The sequence below is a fragment of the Myxocyprinus asiaticus genome, chromosome 12 (genome assembly GCF_019703515.2).
Source record: "Myxocyprinus asiaticus isolate MX2 ecotype Aquarium Trade chromosome 12, UBuf_Myxa_2, whole genome shotgun sequence".
In the NCBI taxonomy this organism is placed as follows: Eukaryota; Metazoa; Chordata; class Actinopteri; order Cypriniformes; family Catostomidae; genus Myxocyprinus; species Myxocyprinus asiaticus.
Window position 1 is genome coordinate 46,177,516 of NC_059355.1, and position 19,871 is coordinate 46,197,386.

The 19,871-nt window shown below is 37.9% G+C and overlaps 1 protein-coding gene across 3 annotated transcripts in view; it reads left to right on the forward strand.

Moving 5' to 3' along the window:
• The first annotated feature begins 17,302 nt into the window (after window positions 1–17,302).
• The window catches only part of LOC127449485 (angiopoietin-4-like), a 69,554-nt gene continuing 66,985 nt past the window's right edge, over window positions 17,303–19,871 (forward strand). For 2 of the 3 annotated variants that reach the window (XM_051712952.1, XM_051712954.1), the window contains exon 1: window positions 17,303–18,444. In XM_051712952.1, coding sequence (XP_051568912.1) covers window positions 18,133–18,444 — 312 coding nt within the window. In that variant the 5' untranslated portion in view covers window positions 17,303–18,132. The remainder of the gene's footprint in view (window positions 18,445–19,871) is intronic. The other variant, XM_051712953.1, reaches the window with a different exon arrangement.

Here is a 19,871-nt window from a genome sequence, read left to right on the forward strand (position 1 = left end):
GGACACCTAAGCTACCCTTAACAAGTTCTGAATGTCATTGCATTAGATAACAAAATATCAAGCAAGTGGCATTTGTTTTAAAGAAACATAGCACAAGTATACTTTTCAAGCAAAACATTTCACAAAAAAAAAAAAAAAATATGTTGGATTAGAAATGATAAAATAATAGATATACTGTTCAAAATGAAGGGGCACAATTTGGACACTTTCTGGTTATTATATATGTATATATAATACATACACTGGTGGCCAAAGTTTGGAATAATGTACAGATTTAGCTGTTTCAGAAGGAAATTGGTACTTTTATTCACCAAAGTGGCATTCAACTGATCACAAAGTATAGTCAGGACATTACTAATGTAAAAAACAGCACCATCACTATTTGAAAAAAGTCATTTTTGATCAAATCTAGACAGGCCCCATTTCCAGCAGCCATCACTCCAACACCTTATCCTTGAGTAATCATGCTAAATTGCTAATTTGGTACCAGAAAATCACTTGCCATTATATCAAACACAGTTGAAAGCTATTTGGTTCATTAAATGAAGCTTAACATTGTCTTTGTGTTTGTTTTTGAGTTGCCACAGTATGCAATAGACTGGCATGTCTTAAGGTCAATATTAGGTCAAAAATGGCAAAAAAGAAACGGTTTTCTCTAGAAACTCATCAGTCAATCATTGTTTTGAGGAATGAAGGAAATACAATGCTTGAAACTGCCAAATAACTGAAGATTTCATACAAAGGTGTACACTACAGTCTTCAAAGACAAAGGACAACTGGCTCTAACAAGGACAGAAAGAGATGTGGAAGGCCAGATGTACAACTAAACAAGAGGATAAGTACAGACGCCTTGAGGAATAGACGCCTCACATGTCCTCAGCTGACAGCTTCATTGAATTCTATCTGCTCAACACCAGTTTCATGTACAAGAATAAAGAGAAGACTCAGGGGTGCAGGCCTTATGGGAAGAATTGCAAAGAAAACGTCATGGTTACTTGCGTAACCTCCATTCCCTGATGGAGGGAACGAGACGTTGTGTCGATGTAGTGACACTAGGGGTCACTCTTGGGAGCCCGAGACACCTCTGGTCTTTGATAAAAGGCCAATGAAAATTGGCGAGTTGTATTTGCATGCCACTCCCCCGGATATATGGGTATAGAAGGAGCTGGTATGCAATCACTCATTCAGGTTTTGTGCTGAGGAGCCGAGACAAGCTCCGGCCATTTCAGCGGGTAGTTCAGCGTTGTGGCAGGAGGGACACAACGTCTCGTTCCCTCCATCAGGGAACGGAGGTTACGCAAGTAACCATGACGTCCCCTATCTGTCACTCACTCGACGTTGTGTCGATGTAGTGACACTAGGGGTCCCTATACGAAACGCCACAACTGGCTGAACTGTGTTACGTGAACTGGTGGTGTGTGATGAGCAGACCACTGTGTGCCTCATAGCCAGCACACCAGGTCAACACGTAACCTCCCCCAACATAGTTTTGAGTGTCGAACGGCCCTTTGGGGACAAGTCGACTACCCAAAAGATAGAGACAGGCTAACCCAGTCGTGGCCTCTTTTCCCCTTCTTTTTTTCAACTCCCTAAAAAAGAAGGGGGATTATCTGACTGGGCCGCCAGGTCTAGTCCACAGACCACACCTCGCCCAAAGAGAGGGGGGGATATTTAAGTGGAAAAATACGAAAAATACGGCAAAATACGTTGCCGACCATGTGGAGAGTCTTCAAGGTAGGTCCTACCCAACGGGGGAGGAGTTACTACAAACATGGAGACTGGGGCAGAGGGGCTCTGCCCAAGGAAGACAAAGTTTGCCAACAGGGAAACGAATTAGCGGAAGACATACATCGCATGGGGTTTTACCTTACAGGGAACCGCCACATGCGGAGCACCTACCCCAGAACAGGGCTCTTAGTTAGCACGTGTACTGGGGTGGCAGCGAGTCTCTCCGAAAACTCGACTGCCACAGGGCTCGGAGGAAGTCAACCAGGGAACAACTTTTGTGAACACTACTGGGAATTAATGGTGCACATCTTCAGCTCAAAAGAGGTGGAAGGCACTATGTGCAAGCGATACATCCAGCTGGCTATCCCGGGCTTATCCGCTTGTATTGCGTGCCACTACTTGGGACGAAACCGGTTCCACCCGGAGGTTGTAGAAGCTTGCAAACGTGTTGGGTGTTGCCCAGCCCACTGCTCTGCAAATGTATGTTAGAGAGGCACCCCTGGCCAGGGCCCAGGAGGCCGCTACACCCCTGGTAGAATGGGCTCGTAGCCCTACCGGGGGCGGCATCCTGGGCATGATATGCCATAGTTATGGCGTCAATGAGCCAGTGGGTGATTCTCTGCTTGGAGACAGCGCTTCCTTTCCGCTGTGCACCAAAGCAGACGAAGAGCTGCTCAGAGATTCTAAAGCTCTGCGTGCGATCCAAATAGATGCGTAAAGCACGCACCGAACACAGCAACGATAGGGCTGGGTCTGCCTCCTCCTGGGGAAGCGCTCGCAGGTTCACCACCTGATCCCTAAAAGGGGTCATGGGAACCTTGGGCACATAGCCCGGTCGGGGTCTCAGGATCACGTGAGAGTAGCCCGGACCGAACTCCAGGCACGTTTCGCTGACAGAGCTGTGACTGGGCAGTCGTCCCCAAGGGGGGGAGCCCAGCTGAGGCTTCTGTGTCCGACTGGACAAGCCCACTCTCTGATGCTGTGCTTGAGAGCTCATCATCTTCTCGGGCTCCGAACAAGAGGCCAGACTCGCCGTGAGACGAGCTGGCGGACTCATCCGGAAGCCCGACTGGGGCAGACGAGCGTGCTGGGGAATGGGAGGTCCGCGGGGGGATACCCAGCAGAGGCGATCCCATTGGGGTCCCCAAATCGCCCCCAGTGCTAGCCGCGCTGGCCTCAAACCCGTAGGTAGAAGGACCGAGGCGGGGAGCGGCTAGAGTGGCTTGCTTCCTTACGAAAGCCATGGTCATGTTCTCGCAGTGAGAACATGAACCATCCATGAACGCTGCCTCTGTGTGGGTCACGCCCAGACATGAAAGACAGCGATCATGACCATCCGAAGTTGAGAGATAACGACCGCAATCAGGAATAACACACAATCGGAAAGGCATCTTTAAAAAGACGCGTCTTTAAAAAGACGTTCCGTGTGTGCCGCTCTTTTAGAGAAATAAACTCTTTCAGAAAATATACTCTCTTTTTTCTGTCGAAGTGCCCAGGGGCGTTCTCTGCAGTGCACCAGTGCAGAGGAGGGAGAATCCAGCAGAGGTGAATGAACAGTACTAATTCAGCTCAGTGAGCATGACTGTTCGGCTCCGAAGAGAAAATCTGAATGAGTGGTTGCATACCAGCTCCTTTTATACCCGTATGTCCGAGGGAGTGGCATGCAAATACCACTTGCCAATTTTCATTGGCCTTTTATCAAAGACCAGAGGTGTCTCGGGCTCCCAAGTGTGACCCCTAGTGTCACTACATCGACACAACATCGAGTGAGTGACAGATAGGGAAAGCCACTTTTGAAACAGAAAATCAAAAAGGAAAGGTTAAAGTGGGCAAAGAAACAGATAATTGGAAAAGAGTGTTATGGATCTTAACCCCATTGAGCTTTTATGGGATCAGATAGACTGTAAGGTGCGTGAGAAGTGCCTGACAAGACAGGAAGTGTGGGGTGAAATGTCACCTGAGTATCTGGACAAACTGCTTTTGGTCTATTGATATACATGGTAGAAAAAAAAGGAAACACACACCTGCAAAGCTGTGGATATACATGATCACTTGTTGCTGTATAGTTTTTATAAAAACACTATTAATAATTTTTCTGTTTTTCACTGGGGTTGAACAAATCAGACATCATTGACTACACCACAGGGTTGCTGTTTTTAATAGGAGAATATCTGGGGGTTTAAAACAAAAGATTTTTTGACCATCATTAGTCACAAAATAAAGTTCTACAGATAATTACACATCATTGGAAAAAGCTATTTTAATATAGTAAGGATTGAATAGCATAACCTATCCTAATGTACAAACAGCTTCTACTCAGAATTGTATTGTTCCACATTCAACCAAAAGATGGCAGTATTCACCTGACATATGCAGTACACGAAGTCAGCGTTCTGTTTGGAAGTGAACTCAGACACATCATATAGGCTGTTTCTACATATCAACAGAGGCACTAAGTTCAGAGGTCATCCGCTGATTGCAGGGTCACGAGCTCCCAGTTAAACTTCTCAACAAACGTTAAACATCACTGTGGGAGTGTAGGGGAAAACATGCCAAAGTCAATGTGAAGTGACACATTATATGATGTTGTGCAAACAGCATCTAACCTGACACATATCTCAGTGAATACTGATTTATGCGTTCGTATGTCACTAATACCGTCTTCTTAAGCTTATATGATAATGGTATCAGTAAAATTAAAATGTTATATATAAGGTCTATATTTAAGATATATTGAACTTTTTTTTATCCAAAGTGACTCACTGTATGCTTAGTAGTACAGACCTCTCCAATTGGGGCAGTGGTGGCTCAGCGGTCAAGGCTCTGGGTTACTGATTAGAAGGTTGGGGGTTCAAGCCCCAGCACTGCCAAGATGCCCCTGTTGGGCCCTTGAGCAAGGCCCTTGACCCTGATATGGCTGACCCTGCACTCTGACACCAGCTTAGCTGGGATATGTGGGAGAAAAAAAAAGAATTTCACTGTATATGTATAACATGTGATAAATAAATACAATTAAAAAAAATAATAAATTGAGCTGAACCTCCAATTTTTGTATTATTAGCTTAATTAACCACTTAGCTCGGACTCAAAATGCAGAGTTAATTACTTTGCTTAGGGGCGTAGAATGGAATTCAGATTTTCTCTGAAACCACCCTTCCTGCTCATTTGATCTACATGAGACTGAACCCTCTATGTTTGCACTTTTAACCTGGGGTTTCAATCACTAAACTATCAGCACCCCTTAGCTTCATGAAACTAGCCACTTCCATGTAGGGTTGCCACCTGTCCCGTAAAATACGGGATCGTCCCGTATTTAAAGAAGATTTGTCCTGTATTTAAGCTGGTCAGATGGTGACACGGTGAAATCGTTCCAGATCGCCAATTTAACATCGATTTAAGTTGAAAAATTTGCCTAAGGTATGTAAGGGACTGTCTGAAAAGTCCACTACTGTGTAGGCTGTGGTAAGGGACCGTCTGAAAAGTCCACAAATGGTGGTAAAACCATTTTTTTTCTATATAAATGTTCAATAAGATCAATGTATGAATATAATCATAAAGACAAGTACAGGTGAAGTAAAAAATAAACAAATGAAAGAAATAAAAATTATATATATAAAAAAATAATAATATGTATAAACCATCCAAAATGTATACATAAATAAGATAAAGACAAATAATCGAAATAAATTTAATAAATATATTTTTAACATATAAATTATTATTATTATTTTTATTTTTTATATATATATATATATATAAGTCATGGGTCAGGAAAGTTCTCATTTTAGCATATAAGAAAGGAATACCATTTTTTATTAATAACGCATATTAACTCAACGCATTTATTGCTAAAACTGTGGAAGATGTGGTTAGGGGCCGTGATTCCCTCCTCCCCCAACCCTTCAAAAGTGGCAACCCTACTATGTCGAGTCACTTTCATTTGTCTGCAAGTTGCGTTTACACAGGTTTGTCCATGTTCTTTAATTACATTGATCAAATGTCTGTGACCTTTTAACCCTACAGCACATGTATGCACTCGTGCACCACACAGCATGTTGCTTTCACAAACAGTGCTATTAATAGTTCTCCTATTTTAATAAGTATGGGGCCATTCTTTTCTCTTTGCTGTAAGTGAAGGAGGAGTCTTCATGGATTTCAACTAACACTTCTCGAAGTATTAAAATCAACAACATCATTTTGCATATTGCACAGATATTTAATTAATCTTTGTCTAATTGTAAGTGCATCAATGTAAAATACTGTAAATCTTAGCCTCATCATGAATTTTTCCATGCAGTTAAAAAGAATGGGGACGCCATACCAGATGTGTATGACTTTCTTCTGCTGAACACAAACGAAGATTTCTCTGTTTCTCACCCACACATATCATATCGCTTCTAAAGACATGGATTAAACCACTGGAGTCTTATGGGTTACTTTTAGGCTGCCTTTATGTGCTTTTTGGAGCTTCAAAGTTCTGGTCACCATTCACTTGCATTGTATGGATCTACAGAGCTGAAATATTCTTCTAAAAATCATAATCTGTGTTCTGCAGAAGAAAGAAAGTCATACACATCTGAGGGCATGAGGGTGAGTAAATGATGAGAGAATTTTCATTTTTGAGTGAACTATCCCTTTAATATGTAGTGAGAACACACATATTCACAAATTATGGTCTTTGCTCACCTTTGTATTGCTTTTAGGGCAAAATTCTAGAAAATGTTTTCCCATTGTCAAAATGCAAAGTGCGAAACGACCCCTCTGGGAGAGTGTCAGCTTTGACCTGTATGTACATCAATCGTGTACTGCCCCTTTTCTGGGGTTAAGATATTTTTGTGTGTTTGTTAGTGTTTGTGTGCATATGTGTGAGAGAATGCTGCGGACAGCATTCATGGAGCAATTGTGCTGTGGTCTGTAAATTACATCTCTCTAGGGAGCAGTGCTCTTAGCTGCAGGAAGTTTCTTACTCAAAGGAGGATTAATGAGGGAAGTTTGAACACTACACAGACCCCAGACCCTAAGACACTCTGACCGTAGTTAAACATGCCCCCTTAAACCTCACATACTCTTTTCTCTAAGAAGGCGTGCTGATGTAGGTTCAGGTTGTATTTTGACTATGAGTAATCAAACAGGGGTGTTCGGGAAAACCTGTTTGAAAACAGTAATTATTTTTGCAATTCCGTATGGTGGCAACGCAAGTGGCACAGAAATTACAAGCTTAATCTTTCAGACAAGATATGTTCATTTTATTTTTATTTTATTTTATTTATTTATTTTTTTTGCCTTGAGAAATAAAAATGCATGGGCTGTTATATTTAACAGTGTCTTATGGGTTCTATGTTTGATAAGTTGCATTCTGTTTTACAAAGCTACATTAAGAAACCATCCCAAGTGAGCAAAAGTAAACTAATCCAATATAAGGGTTATTGACAAATAAGGTTCTTCAAGGTGTTAAAAATAAGAAATCTTTTAAAAATCAAGTTAAAAAATGACTTTAAAAATGTCATGTGGTGTCAACATCAACTAAAAGGTATTTAAATACTTTCCTTAAAGGTATAGTTTAAATTCTCTCATCATTTACTCAAACTCATGCCATCCCAGAAGTGTATGACTTTATCTCTTCTGCTGGACACATATGAAGATTTGTAGAAGAATATCTCAGCTCTGTAAGTCATCACAATGTAAGTGAATGGTGACCAGAACTCAGAAAGTCCAAAAAAGACATTAAGGTAGCATAAATGTAATCCATATGACTCCAGTGGTTAAATCCATGTCTTCTGAATTGATATGATAGGTGTGGGTGAGAAACACATCAATATTTAAGTCATTTGTTACTGTCAGTCTACACTTTCACATTCAACCATCTACTGGTTGGAGCTGGTCAAAGATTTATAGCAAAAAAGGACTTAAATATTGATCTGTTTCTCACCCACACCTATCATATCACTTCAGAAAACATGGATTAAACTACTGGAGTCATATAGATTACTTTTATGATGCCTTTTTGTCCTTTTTTTACCTTCTGAGTTCTGATCACCATTCACTTATATTGTAGGACCTACAGAGCTGAGATATTCTTCTACAAATCTTTGTCTGTGTTCTGCTGAAGAAAGAAAGTCACACACATCTGGGATGGCATGAGTAAATTATGAAAGTGAACTATCTCTTTAAACCAAGAGAGTGTACACAATTTAATAATTAATTTAAAAAAGTTTTCAAACATATTTTTCAAGGTATTTTTCTTATTTTAAATATCATGATTTTATGAGTTTCTCAGGGTTACACCACATGACCTGAACAAAATGTGCCATTTCATAAAAATGTCAAAATATCAGATCTTTTTTCAAAACTTCACACAGAGTCATGACGTTCTAAAGGAGTCCTCTGTGGTTTATGGTTTTTGTTTACATAAACAACAAAATGGCTACATGTTGGTTACACCACATAACTTTGATTTGGTGGACAAAGTGTTTTTAAATATTAATCATATTTTTAAAAAACAATGGTTTCACTGCTTTTTTATTTTATTTGATTTTTTTTAAAGAAATAATAACAAAAGATTATTCTGCACTTCTCTTGCCAGCATTTCTTTTTCCAAGAATTTCAGCTTTTAATGAGACTTTTACTTTGTTTACTGTCACTGGAAGGTTACACCAGATTATATTTTGTTTACTTTAAGCCCCAGAAAAAAAATATCAAAATGACTTTAAACTCTTTGACAGTTGAGAAGAGGTGTGTTCAAGTAATTGTTTTGTGTGAATTGCATTTTTTATGTATTTTTGGTTAACTTAATAGACCTGGACAAGAAAATTAGCATCACGTCATTGACCCGTAAACAAAATCAAATGTTATATTGGAGTTTTGTGAGCTGGTACGAATTACTTGGTTACCATATTTGATTAGTCATCACAATCTGTTGTTGAACTGATAAGGCAGGAATTTTCATATGAATACATATGAAAGGCTGAATTCATGATCTTGTATGTAAGCTATTTAACAGCTGTTTCAACTGCTGAGTTTTTGTATTTTATGCAATTGTTATGCTTTATTGTAAAGCATATGTTTTGTATGATGGTGATACTGTTAGTAGTATAATGAAAATAGCAGGCTATAATAATCATGATTTTAATTTGGAAAATGACAAATAGAAACTGATGCAGGTATGGGATGCTTTGTACATCAGGATCAGTAGCTTAAAGGTGTCACATATACTTTATCATTTTATTTTTCCCCAGATATCCACTTAATTAATTTAGGTTTTCATGACCATTTTTTTGACTCTCTGACTAAATTTGCTGTTGACTGAAGCTTAGTTTCAAATGTTGTTTTGGACTGTGGAGGAAATTCTGAAAGTTATGTTTTTATAGTACAATGAACTCTAAACAAATATCTCTTACATAGTGTTTTAACCAACTTCAAACACATTTTATAAGAAGGCCAGCTGAGATGATTTCAGTAATGAAGCTTAATTTATTATAATATTCAGATGTTAACACTATCTATGCTAAATGTCAGGGGAAAATGTTGCAAAAGCTTAACAATCACTTTTTCTTATAAACAAGTCTACAAGCAGCTGAACTGCTCCAGTTGTACAATTCAGTCTTACATCAACAAAAGATTTTAAATGTTTTCTATGATTCTCATCAAGTTTTAACTCAGATATTTATAACTATGATTAATTATGCAGCTCTAAGGAATACTTGATCCTAATGGGCCAATCGCAACATTCTCAAATTTATATTTCAAGTGTTATTAATTTGTTAAGTTGTGTAATAACAGGGATAATGTACAGGGGCCTTGCATTTCCCTGAAGTGGGGACTACATTATCCTTTAGTCATTGTTTTTAGATCAACAAAACACATGCAAGTGCAGTTTTTTCACATAATAATTCACTGAATGATATATTAAACGATATATAGTGTGTAAAACATCAGTGTTGATTTGCTGATAGTGTACTCCTCCAGATAGCTAAAGCACAATACTAAGATTGATTGCTTTTCGTTGAAACTGTTTATATTTTCTCTCTTGGTATATTTAGAAGGTCATTCCTTAAACCTTAAACACATTTCTTGTTGACTCACTTTTTGAGATTGCAAATCTGGTCAACACTGCCAGCTCCAAGCAATGTTCACTCCAAGGGAAACAAAGCTTGTGGAGAACGTGTTTACGAGTAGTTCTGATTTTGTAGAAACTGACTCCAATCTTGTTAGAAAAACAGCGATAAGATACGATTTACGCAGACCTTAAACACAGCCAGAAATCCAAATGGCAACTTTCTAGTTGTTGTTGTTACAGCCCAGCCCTAATTTGTTTAAGACAAACTGACTGAATCGCAACAGTTCCTCGTTGGATGTTGACGTTCGGAAGATAATTGCGATGCACAATTTAGTACCTACTGGTTGATTGAAAAAAGATAAACAGAGAATAATAAAAAGCCTGAGGTTGACATGGTAATTAAATTTGAATGGGTTCTTGTTGTCATGGGAACTGGACACTAGAATGTTTATGTGATGACTCTAGAATTCTCAACTACCTCTGCCATTTGCTCATGACCTTGCTGCCGTTAAAATATCTTCTGTTCCTGCTGTTGCCAGAAACTTGACTCTTAAGTCCAGTTTACAGTTCGGTCATTTAATCTACATGTACTTTTATGGCAAATATATGGTTCATTAAACACAATGATAAAAGAGAGACAGACAAATAAGTGACAAGAAATGTTTCAAAAAACAGATGTTAGCATCTTATTTCTATTAAGTTCACATTTGTCTTCTTTTTATTATGATGTACAGGTCTCTTACAATAGACAAGGGTCATTACTATGCAGAACATTTTGTCTCCTCTCCATAATTTGTCTAAATATATTGGATAAAATATCAAACTCACAAATTTAAAGACGGAATCATATTAGCCACAATATCATGATAAAGTGAATATAGAGGTACATTTTAAATAATTTCACTACATTGGTTTGAGCAGATGCTTCCAGTTTTGTAGTTTCCCTGGTTGCTTTTTTTCTCAGTAACATTGTTTTAATTGGTGTTAATTGGTAATTCTGTGATGTTATGTGGTATTAGATGCATGGGTTGTCTCACTCGAAAACATTCCACCCTGTTTAATAAAATTACAGAAATTGCACACAATTTTAAAAAGATAAACAAAATAGTAATATGACGATTGATTTTGGAAAATAGGTTATTTTGCACTTCTAAAGCATTTTTTGCAGTTCTAAACTATAGAAATTACATTTTACATATTATAATAGAACATTACAAATTCATTTTATACATTTCTGACATGCTTTTTCTGATTTTACTTATTTTGGTTGGTGTTTCTTCATATAACACACAGAAAAAAATCATTATACATTTATAACAATACAAGACATTTACGTAATTAATTTTAAATAAACCATCTTTTCAAGTAGGATTTCGTTTAGGGCCCCCATATGCTCAGAAATGGCCCTGGATCTTGACCAGAGCATATTTCTGAAAGTCTGGTATATAGAAATACTTTCTACATTTACTACACAAGCATACTCATTTTTAAAAGTTACAGAGTTCCACACACAGTAAATTCGTTTCTCATAGTGAGTTCCATCCAAAGGGCATTTCCAAGGACAAGAAAACTCAACACACTTGTCTTTTGTCTTAACTTTCAAACAATAGACTATTCTTGCGATTTATATCTCATCTCGTTTTGTTTTAATAGTAGTCATGTATCATTCTCTCCAGAAACCTTACTAAAATCAACTCAATTACAATGGCATTGTAATAAATGATGAAGAAGTTTTAGGTTGGCCTGGATCCAGAGTTATGACTTCCCTTATATTCTTCTGGTTCGCACGACAGTGCAGTGACTACTGTTAATCAAATGCAAGATTAGAAGAGCATGAAAACTGACTGTTGTCTGCTCTCTGGTTGCAGTCATCACCTTGACCAATTTGGGCTTATAGCTGAGGATAATGATTAAATAGCAATCCAGAGTAATCAACCATATACTCAGTTTCAAAATCCATCGGCCAGTTTGTCAAGATTTCATCATATCTAAATAATTGGGCCAAATAGCAGGCAGCTGATTGCACCTTCTGAGAAGTAAGATATGCATCAGGGTATTGGGTGTGTGACTAATTGTTGGGGTTTCTGTTGGCAATGATTTCTGATTTTCATAATGCAAAGCTAACACAATGGAGCATTCAATTTTTTGGTTCAACAGTTAATGCTTATCTGACCTTTTTTAGTGTTTACATCTGTTACAAGCTCTAACTATTGTAAATCATTTAATGGTAATTGTATATAGGTTCATATACTGTATTTGGTGCATTAAGACACATCGCACCAGGTTTGACATCAGTGATGTCAAAATGCTAGGTTCTCACATGAAAGTTTGGCTGGTTAGCATTAGCCACTTTCACCTGTTAGTGAATGCCGTTACAACACCAGACTGATTTCTGCTGCTGAAAGCGTTCTGTGCTTACTGAAATTCAAACCACTGCCCTCCAATGGCCAAAGCTGGAAGTGTCGTTAAATGTAAAGGCACATTTGAGCTCCAGTTTCCGGGTGAAATGTCCACAGAGTGGCGCCAAAAGAGTGGCGTATTTTTAGTTGTAAATTATGTAATACAGTCAACAGGAATTGCATATTTCTACGCTCTAACCCAAACCCCAACCCTAAACCTAACCATCAGTGGAGTAAAATTTTAATTTTAGAGGGGAAAATTGCAACCTCCAGATCATACTCCTTGTTGTTTGAGTTAACTTCCAGGTTCCCACAGGACAGAATGGGATTGATTTCAGGGTACCTGAACATTAGTTAGCAACATGTCAATTTCCAGTGTGATCATCTTAGCTACTTTTATGGGGGTAAAAAGCACCTTTCTCCATTCAAAAGTTGCCATGTATTCTTCTGAGGATTTTCTTATTTTGAATTTTTTCAAGTAACTTTAGTAGTTTAGCCAGTGGATGATTTTTGTTTGGCAAAATGCAAAAATTTGACATATATTTTTCCCTTTCTGCTGCCTTTGACATCACAGCTCAGGATAGTTGCTAGTGAACTGGATTTGGGTCTTGCGTTGTGTTTCCTGCAGCTCCAGAGTATTTTATCACATAGCAGTTTGCAGCTTGGGTCATAGCTTAAAAAAGCCTGGAAGCCTCAGAGGAGATGATTTTTCAGTCTCTTTCAGGTTTGGAATGACATGAGGATGAGTAAATGATGATTCCCAGGTAAAGTATTCCTTTAATACATAATACCAAGAAAGAGACTGTTCATTTGTTTATTTATTGAGCATTGTAATTCAAGTAGTCAAATAAAATCTCCTAAAATAAATTTTTAAAGCCTGCTCAAATCACTTCCATCTAAGTTTTTTACATTTCTATGGGTAACCATAAACGTTACTGAATCATCGCGGGGGAAGTAAATTAATCACCCTTATCATCACACAGAGACAGCTCAAACTGAGAAGATGACATACCGTTCTGATGGTTTTATTTCTGTAATGCTTCAAGTGTGTGTGTGCGGTATGTGGGTGTTTGTGCAGGTGGAGATCATTACTGAGAGAGTGAGGAACGTCTTGAAATAATGAAAGGGAGAGAGAACATGTAAAACAAAAAACAAAAAAAGAAAGAGTTGATTGCCCAAGACATATAATTACGGTTTTTACATCAGTATTGTTTTCAGTTTGTCTAATCTTTCAGACATGAATGCTGTCTGAATAAATCTTCACAATTGCTTGATCTCTAAAAGAGACCTCTTAGAAGTAAAAAAATATTTTAAGTGCACTTTTTATTTAGTTTTATGGAGCTGATGATGCAAACATTAGGCTGCGGTTAGAGCAAACATCATCTGAATTAGTTTCCATATTTCTCCATTTGTCACCATTTGGAACACACCATTGGAACGCTATTTGTAACACATGATGGTAATTTTAACTTAGGGCTACTCAAACATTTTAGCAGTATTTGTCAGAGTTAAATGCCTTTGAAAACAGTATCAGCACAAATCATGCATATGCTTGGATGACCTAAATGTCAGATGTGCTTAAAAAACACTATTGTATTTCAACAAAGAGCACTTTGATTTGATTGAGCACTTCAACAAGGCTAAAAAGAGATATTAACCTTTAGAGTCAACAGGATTCTGCTTATCGTCATCTGTACTTTAAACATTGTCGTACATTGGAACCACAAATGCATGCATGATAAATCAGCAGTTTACTGATAAAGTGCGCAGCCGATTGCTTGTTGGGAGCAAGTGGTCCCTTTAGAAATGATAAGAACTTGAATTTTGAGTACCAGCAGTGTTAATACTGCTGTGCCAGATGTCAGACCCCCAAAAAACATAAAATGTTCCCCAACATTTACCTTGGGTAATGGTAGTAGTGGTCACTCTATAGCTCAGTGTACTACTTTATGAAACAAATTATACAGAATACTTCAGCAGCATTTTGTAGATTTTGACTAACAAAGGCTTTGTTCAGGAACATTGTCAAAAAAATTGCTTTCATCACCACCCAAACGGAGTGCAGTGCAGGAGGTCTTAAATTAGTGAAGATGCCAACCAATCACAATCCCCAATCAATGTCTGACAAATCACTTTCGAGGATTCATTCAGACTTACATCACATTTGTGACCTGTTAATTAATCTCCTTAGATTAATATGAAACACCATAGTATGTTTATTTCCCCAATATAAAGTCTCTATGAATCATGCACTCTAGTCTTACGTACAGTAACTGTTCATTAAATCGCAAACAATGTACACAATTAATGCAATTAAATCCTACAGTTTGAGGGATGACAAAAGCTCTGTAAAAGGACAACGGCGGAACTGTCCAGAAAGATGACCTTGAGTGAAGTTTCAGGGCATATGATTCCTGACAGGGAGCTGTTATTCTTTGCCTGCTCAAGTCTGGACAGAATTAGGCTCTTTCTATCGATGTACAACAAAGATTTGATCTTCAGATTCTACATTACGTCACTACATACTGTCTAGTCCTTACAGACTCAGCAGGCCTGATTGAATCAGGCCAGCAGAAATGCAGAAATGCAATGCAATCTTAATGTGAACAGAGTACATTCATAGACATGACAAAATTAATATTGTATTGTTGAATCTAACAATTCTTGACTAAAGAGTATGGTTGTGTAGTTGACAAATAACATGGACTTGAAATTTTTCCCCTGTCAAAATTAGGATTTTAGGTTACATTTACCTGAATGCATAAAGGGCAGATTATATTATAAATAGTGTGACTGTTCACCATTTCTTGAAAGGTTTTCATCATTTGTAATCGGGTCATTCTCGGGAAACCATTTGTATGCTATATGTGTCCCCATGACATGCTACTGATGTAATTAAGATAATCACATTATTTGATAGATTTGCCTGTTAAGTGTGATGCAAAATTATTTATTCAAAAATGACTGTTTTAAATTATATATTTTTTCAAACATCACATTACATTTAAATAAGTTATATTGAATACATTTTCTTAAAATTCTAAATAATTTTTATATATTTATTTATAAAAATTATTTGTAATTATTTTAATTCTTTAATTTGTCTCTGTCCGGCACTTTCTGTTCAACCTTGCTTTGCTGTGACAATTTCTCCTTTAAAAGTAATGCTAATAGTGGCTATGGCCCTCGTACCGCCTGAGGTGGGATAATACTATAATTTAGATAGTAAATTATAATATATATTTTTGAAAGACTTTTTTTATGTAAAATTTATGTAAAATAAATAAATAAATAAATAAATAAATAAATATTTCTGGCACAAATGGCAAGGTTTCCTGAGAAAAAAAGCATTTATTTTTTTTTTTATTTTTTTTTTTACACTTTCCACTTAAATAGTCCTGCAGTGAGACAAATACATTTGTAATAGTATAACAGTACAAATATTTCATGTAGTTTCTCATTTGCTATAATATTAGCTCATTAACACTGCCTGCCAAATGATTATAAAAGTATTACAAAATTTAATTTAACAGTTCTAGATGCAGATATTACAGCATTTTACACTGCAGAGCACTGCTGCTTTTAAACTACAACTTTTAAACATACATTTAGTTGATCCTTTGCAATTACAAAGGGCCACGATTGCATAGATGCTATTTGGTCAGATTCTGTAAAGAGTGCCAAAACTCTGATCTGCACCATAAAAGAGCTCTGTCAATCCTGTCAAACACTTCACATAAAACTGAGATGTAGGCTTCATAAATCGCAGCTACCCAGGAGTAAAGGAGAGTTATGCACAACATGTGAAAACAAATAAGGATCAATCCGCCTATGGTATTCCCAAAGGGAAGGTGAATAACTAAGTGTAAAATTTCACCAACAGAAAAGGGCCCTAAAGTTTCAGTAATTGAAACTTTTCTTTGGAGTGTTCTGGCATTGCCTCTCTCTCTGTCCCATGTTTCCCATGAGAATGATTTCAGTCAGGGCAAAGAGTCACTTGGTTTGACCCCTATCCCCAAGTGCGCAGCCTCACCACAAACTGAACCAAAATAAGAATTATGTAAAAATACAAGTGGGTAAGGGGGATAGTGCATTAAAAATGTAATGAAAACTAGCATCAATCTGCAGTCTGAAATAAGCTTCAAAATTTTTTATGAAATCTACAAATGAAGGTGAACATTTACAATTACTTTAAACTGCATTCGTGCCATTTCTGGTTCGGAATTGCATCTTAAAGGGATGAGGGTGAATAAATGATGATGACAGAACTTTTTATTTTTGGGTGAACTATCCCTTTAATATATGCAAAAATATAATTTGTTAGTCTAAATGACTAAATTATTTGTCATGGATCAGTCATCTTCAAAGATTTCTTTAGCAGTGGTTTAATTTTAAATGAAATATTAACTGAATTGTCTGAAAAAAAATTTGAGTGTTGCTTGCCCATTGTCAGTGCATTGCTATGCAGTTACTAAGTTGTTCTGAGTTGTAGTTAGTGCTTAGCTTTGCAGTGGCTAGGGTATTCTGAGTGGATGCTAAGATGTTCTGGGCAGTTGCTTTTTGGCCAAAATTAATGATGTTAAGGGCTCTCCGTCAAGTATTTAGGATTTTTTTCCCACAAGTTTTATCATCTGCAAGGTGAAAATATAAAATCATATGAATAATTATTTAGAAAAGCAATAGCTCCCCTTTCCTCAACAAGCCTCATGATTTGAGCTATCATTCTTGTCTGTAAACTTTGTAAGATGAGTTACATACCAAGGTTAAATAATTTGTGTTATGAGGTTCTTCAAATCTTTAATGTTAATATGGCTAATGTGCTTGCTTTAGCAATGATTAACTATCACTAATTATTACTTCTGTAAGCATTTTTTTCTGGTTGTTAATGAACAAAGTCTGACCCATAATCAGTTTAAAACCAGCACAGAACACAGAGAAGAAACTATCTATCCTCCAGACAAGGGGGGTGAGGAAATGCTTCAGAGGAGACGAGAGACAGAACGTGTGTTAATGGACCTCCCTCAGTCTCCCCCCTCTCCTCCACAAACCCAAAGCCTCCCTCGCTCCCAGATAAGAGGGCAGAATTCTCTCACTCTGGTCATTTCACACACCGCTCTGGGATAGAAAGAAAATTTCTCCACTTTTGTTTACCTTTCTCTCATGTTAAGAGCTTACAGATTGGGAGACTCATTTAGATGGGCTGTCTCCATTTCTCCTTGTGTTTTTTCATTCCCTTCTTATCTATCTGTGAGTGTGTAGTGTGGTTACTAAAGGGTCAGAATCAAAGAACACAACCCAACGCCATCAAAGGTCTTGCAGCAAAGAACGCAACCCAACGCCATCAAGGGTACTGCAGCAAAGAACGCAACCCAATGCAATCAAAGGTCCTGCAGCAAGGAATGCAACCCAATGCCATCAAAGGTCCTGAAGCAAAGAACGCAACCCAATGCCATCAAAGATCCTGAAGCAAAGAACTCAGCCCGATGCTATCAAAGGTCCTGCAACAAAGAACACAACCCAATGTCATCAAAGATCCTGCAGCAAAGAACGCAACCCAATGCCATCAAAGGTCCTGAAGCAAAGAACGCGACCCAACGCCACCAAAGGTCCTGAAGAAAAGAACAGGACCCAACGGCATTAAAGGTCCTGAAGCAAAGTGTGCAGCCCAACAGCATCAAAGGTCCTGTGCCACAGAACGCAGCCCAAAGCTTTTAAATGTCCTGAAGCAAAGAACGCTGTCCAACACCATCAACAGTCCTGCAGCAAAGAACACAACTCAATTAAAGGTCCTTGCAACAGAGAACGCAACTCAAAAACTACAGTAAGTGAAGGAAACCTCTACATCTACATCTAGCCATGTGTTCCTCTATTGAAGAAGTGTGAACTGGCTGGCACCTTCCGTTGACCACAGGTGACCTTTCCAGAGACGTGAACTTTGCTCTCGCTGCCATGGGGCTTGCCAGAAGCGGCTGGCACTTGGCACTGCTATTGGTGATGACTGGCCTGGTTAGTTGCGGAAAGGGTAACGGTCAGAGACGCGGGGGAGGCGAAAGGCGGAAGAAGCTACACCGGGTGCAGCACGGCCAGTGCAGCTATACCTTCATCTTGCCGGAGGTGGAAAGCTGTCAGGGTGGAGCGGACCAGATTAGTGGAACTAACGTTGTGCAACGGGATGCCTCAACGGGGGACAGCGAGTGGTCTTCTCAGAAGCTGCAACATCTGGAGATGGCCATGGAAAACAACACGCAGTGGTTGCAGAAGGTGAGAATGACATCATAATGGGATACAGGTGACTGTTAATATTGTTTGTTCCTTGACTTACTCAAGTGTTGCTGTATTTTAGAGTAAGGGTGTAATGATGCCTTCAAGTCATGTTGGAATAATTGCATTTACAAGATGAGAGCACATGAATGCCACAACAATGTCGTAATTATCAGTGGGAAACCCAGGATTTAAGCTTTATGCTCCAAACGTTCTGTGCCTGTAAAGCACATAATCATTTTAGAAGCAAATTAATATTGGCTATAATTAGTTGTTAATGTTGGATATTAAACAATGTTCAATTAAGTTTGTACATATTTTGAGTTCTGTTGAAGAAGACTGGTGATAAAACCTGCCAAAAATAGCTAAAAAAGCTGAATGGGAACAATTATCTGTTTGAACATTTAATACTGCATCACATTCAAAAATACAAACTGTTGAAAGACAACCTGGTCACTGGACAAATTTCACATTCTCTGCTGCTTTTTGAGTTGCCATGTGCGATTTCCATTAACTGACATTTGCAATTTCATCTCCATTTTCAAGTGCAGTGATTAAGCAACATTTCAAACATCAAAGTGAGCTTGCTGGAATGTTCAAATATGAATAAATAGATGAAACGCCCTTTTCAGCAATAATCCGAGAGTGTTTTCCCATAATTAAACAGGAGCCAGATCACAAAAGAATTTGATCTCCATAAGTGACTGCAGAGTGATTTATTACTCCATTCAAATGTGAAGAATGCAAGGCTTGATTGGCACTTCAAAGGAATTTTGCTAGGTGACATTAACTGAGCTTATGAATAGATGAAGTGTTGGAGTGCAGAATGAAAGTTTGCTGTGATAATGTCTATGTGTTCAGTGCACCACCAAAGTTGGCAATCTATACCGCTCAAAGAAAAATCTCTCGCACCTCCAGAGGAATGAGGTGTGACCCTTGACTGTGGTTAAGAAGAGGTCAGATTGCGATAAGAGTCATCTTAATTATAAACACTTGCTGTTCTCACTGCACTCATGCCAAAAATAAGGAATTATTTTGTGAAATAAATTGTGGGTTAAGAGCAGTGTTTGAAATACTTTAAGGGATATTTCCTATTAAAATTAATATTCTGTCATCATTTTAACACCATTATATTGTTCCAGACCCATATGAATGTATTTCTTATGTGAAACATAGAGGGGGATGTTCATCTATATCCTCAGTCACCATACACTTTCATTATTTTTTTTTCAATACAATGAAAGTGAATGGTCATTGAGGTTGTCAGCCATTAACAATTCTCCTTTTGTGTTCCAGTGGCCCTAATATTTATTAGATTAGATTAGATTTGTTAGCAATTAACAAACTAAGTGGCATCTGCAAAAAAATTATGCTAGAGCTTTTCTCAGAACTAACTTCACTTTTCTGAGCCATTTTTGCAATTACTT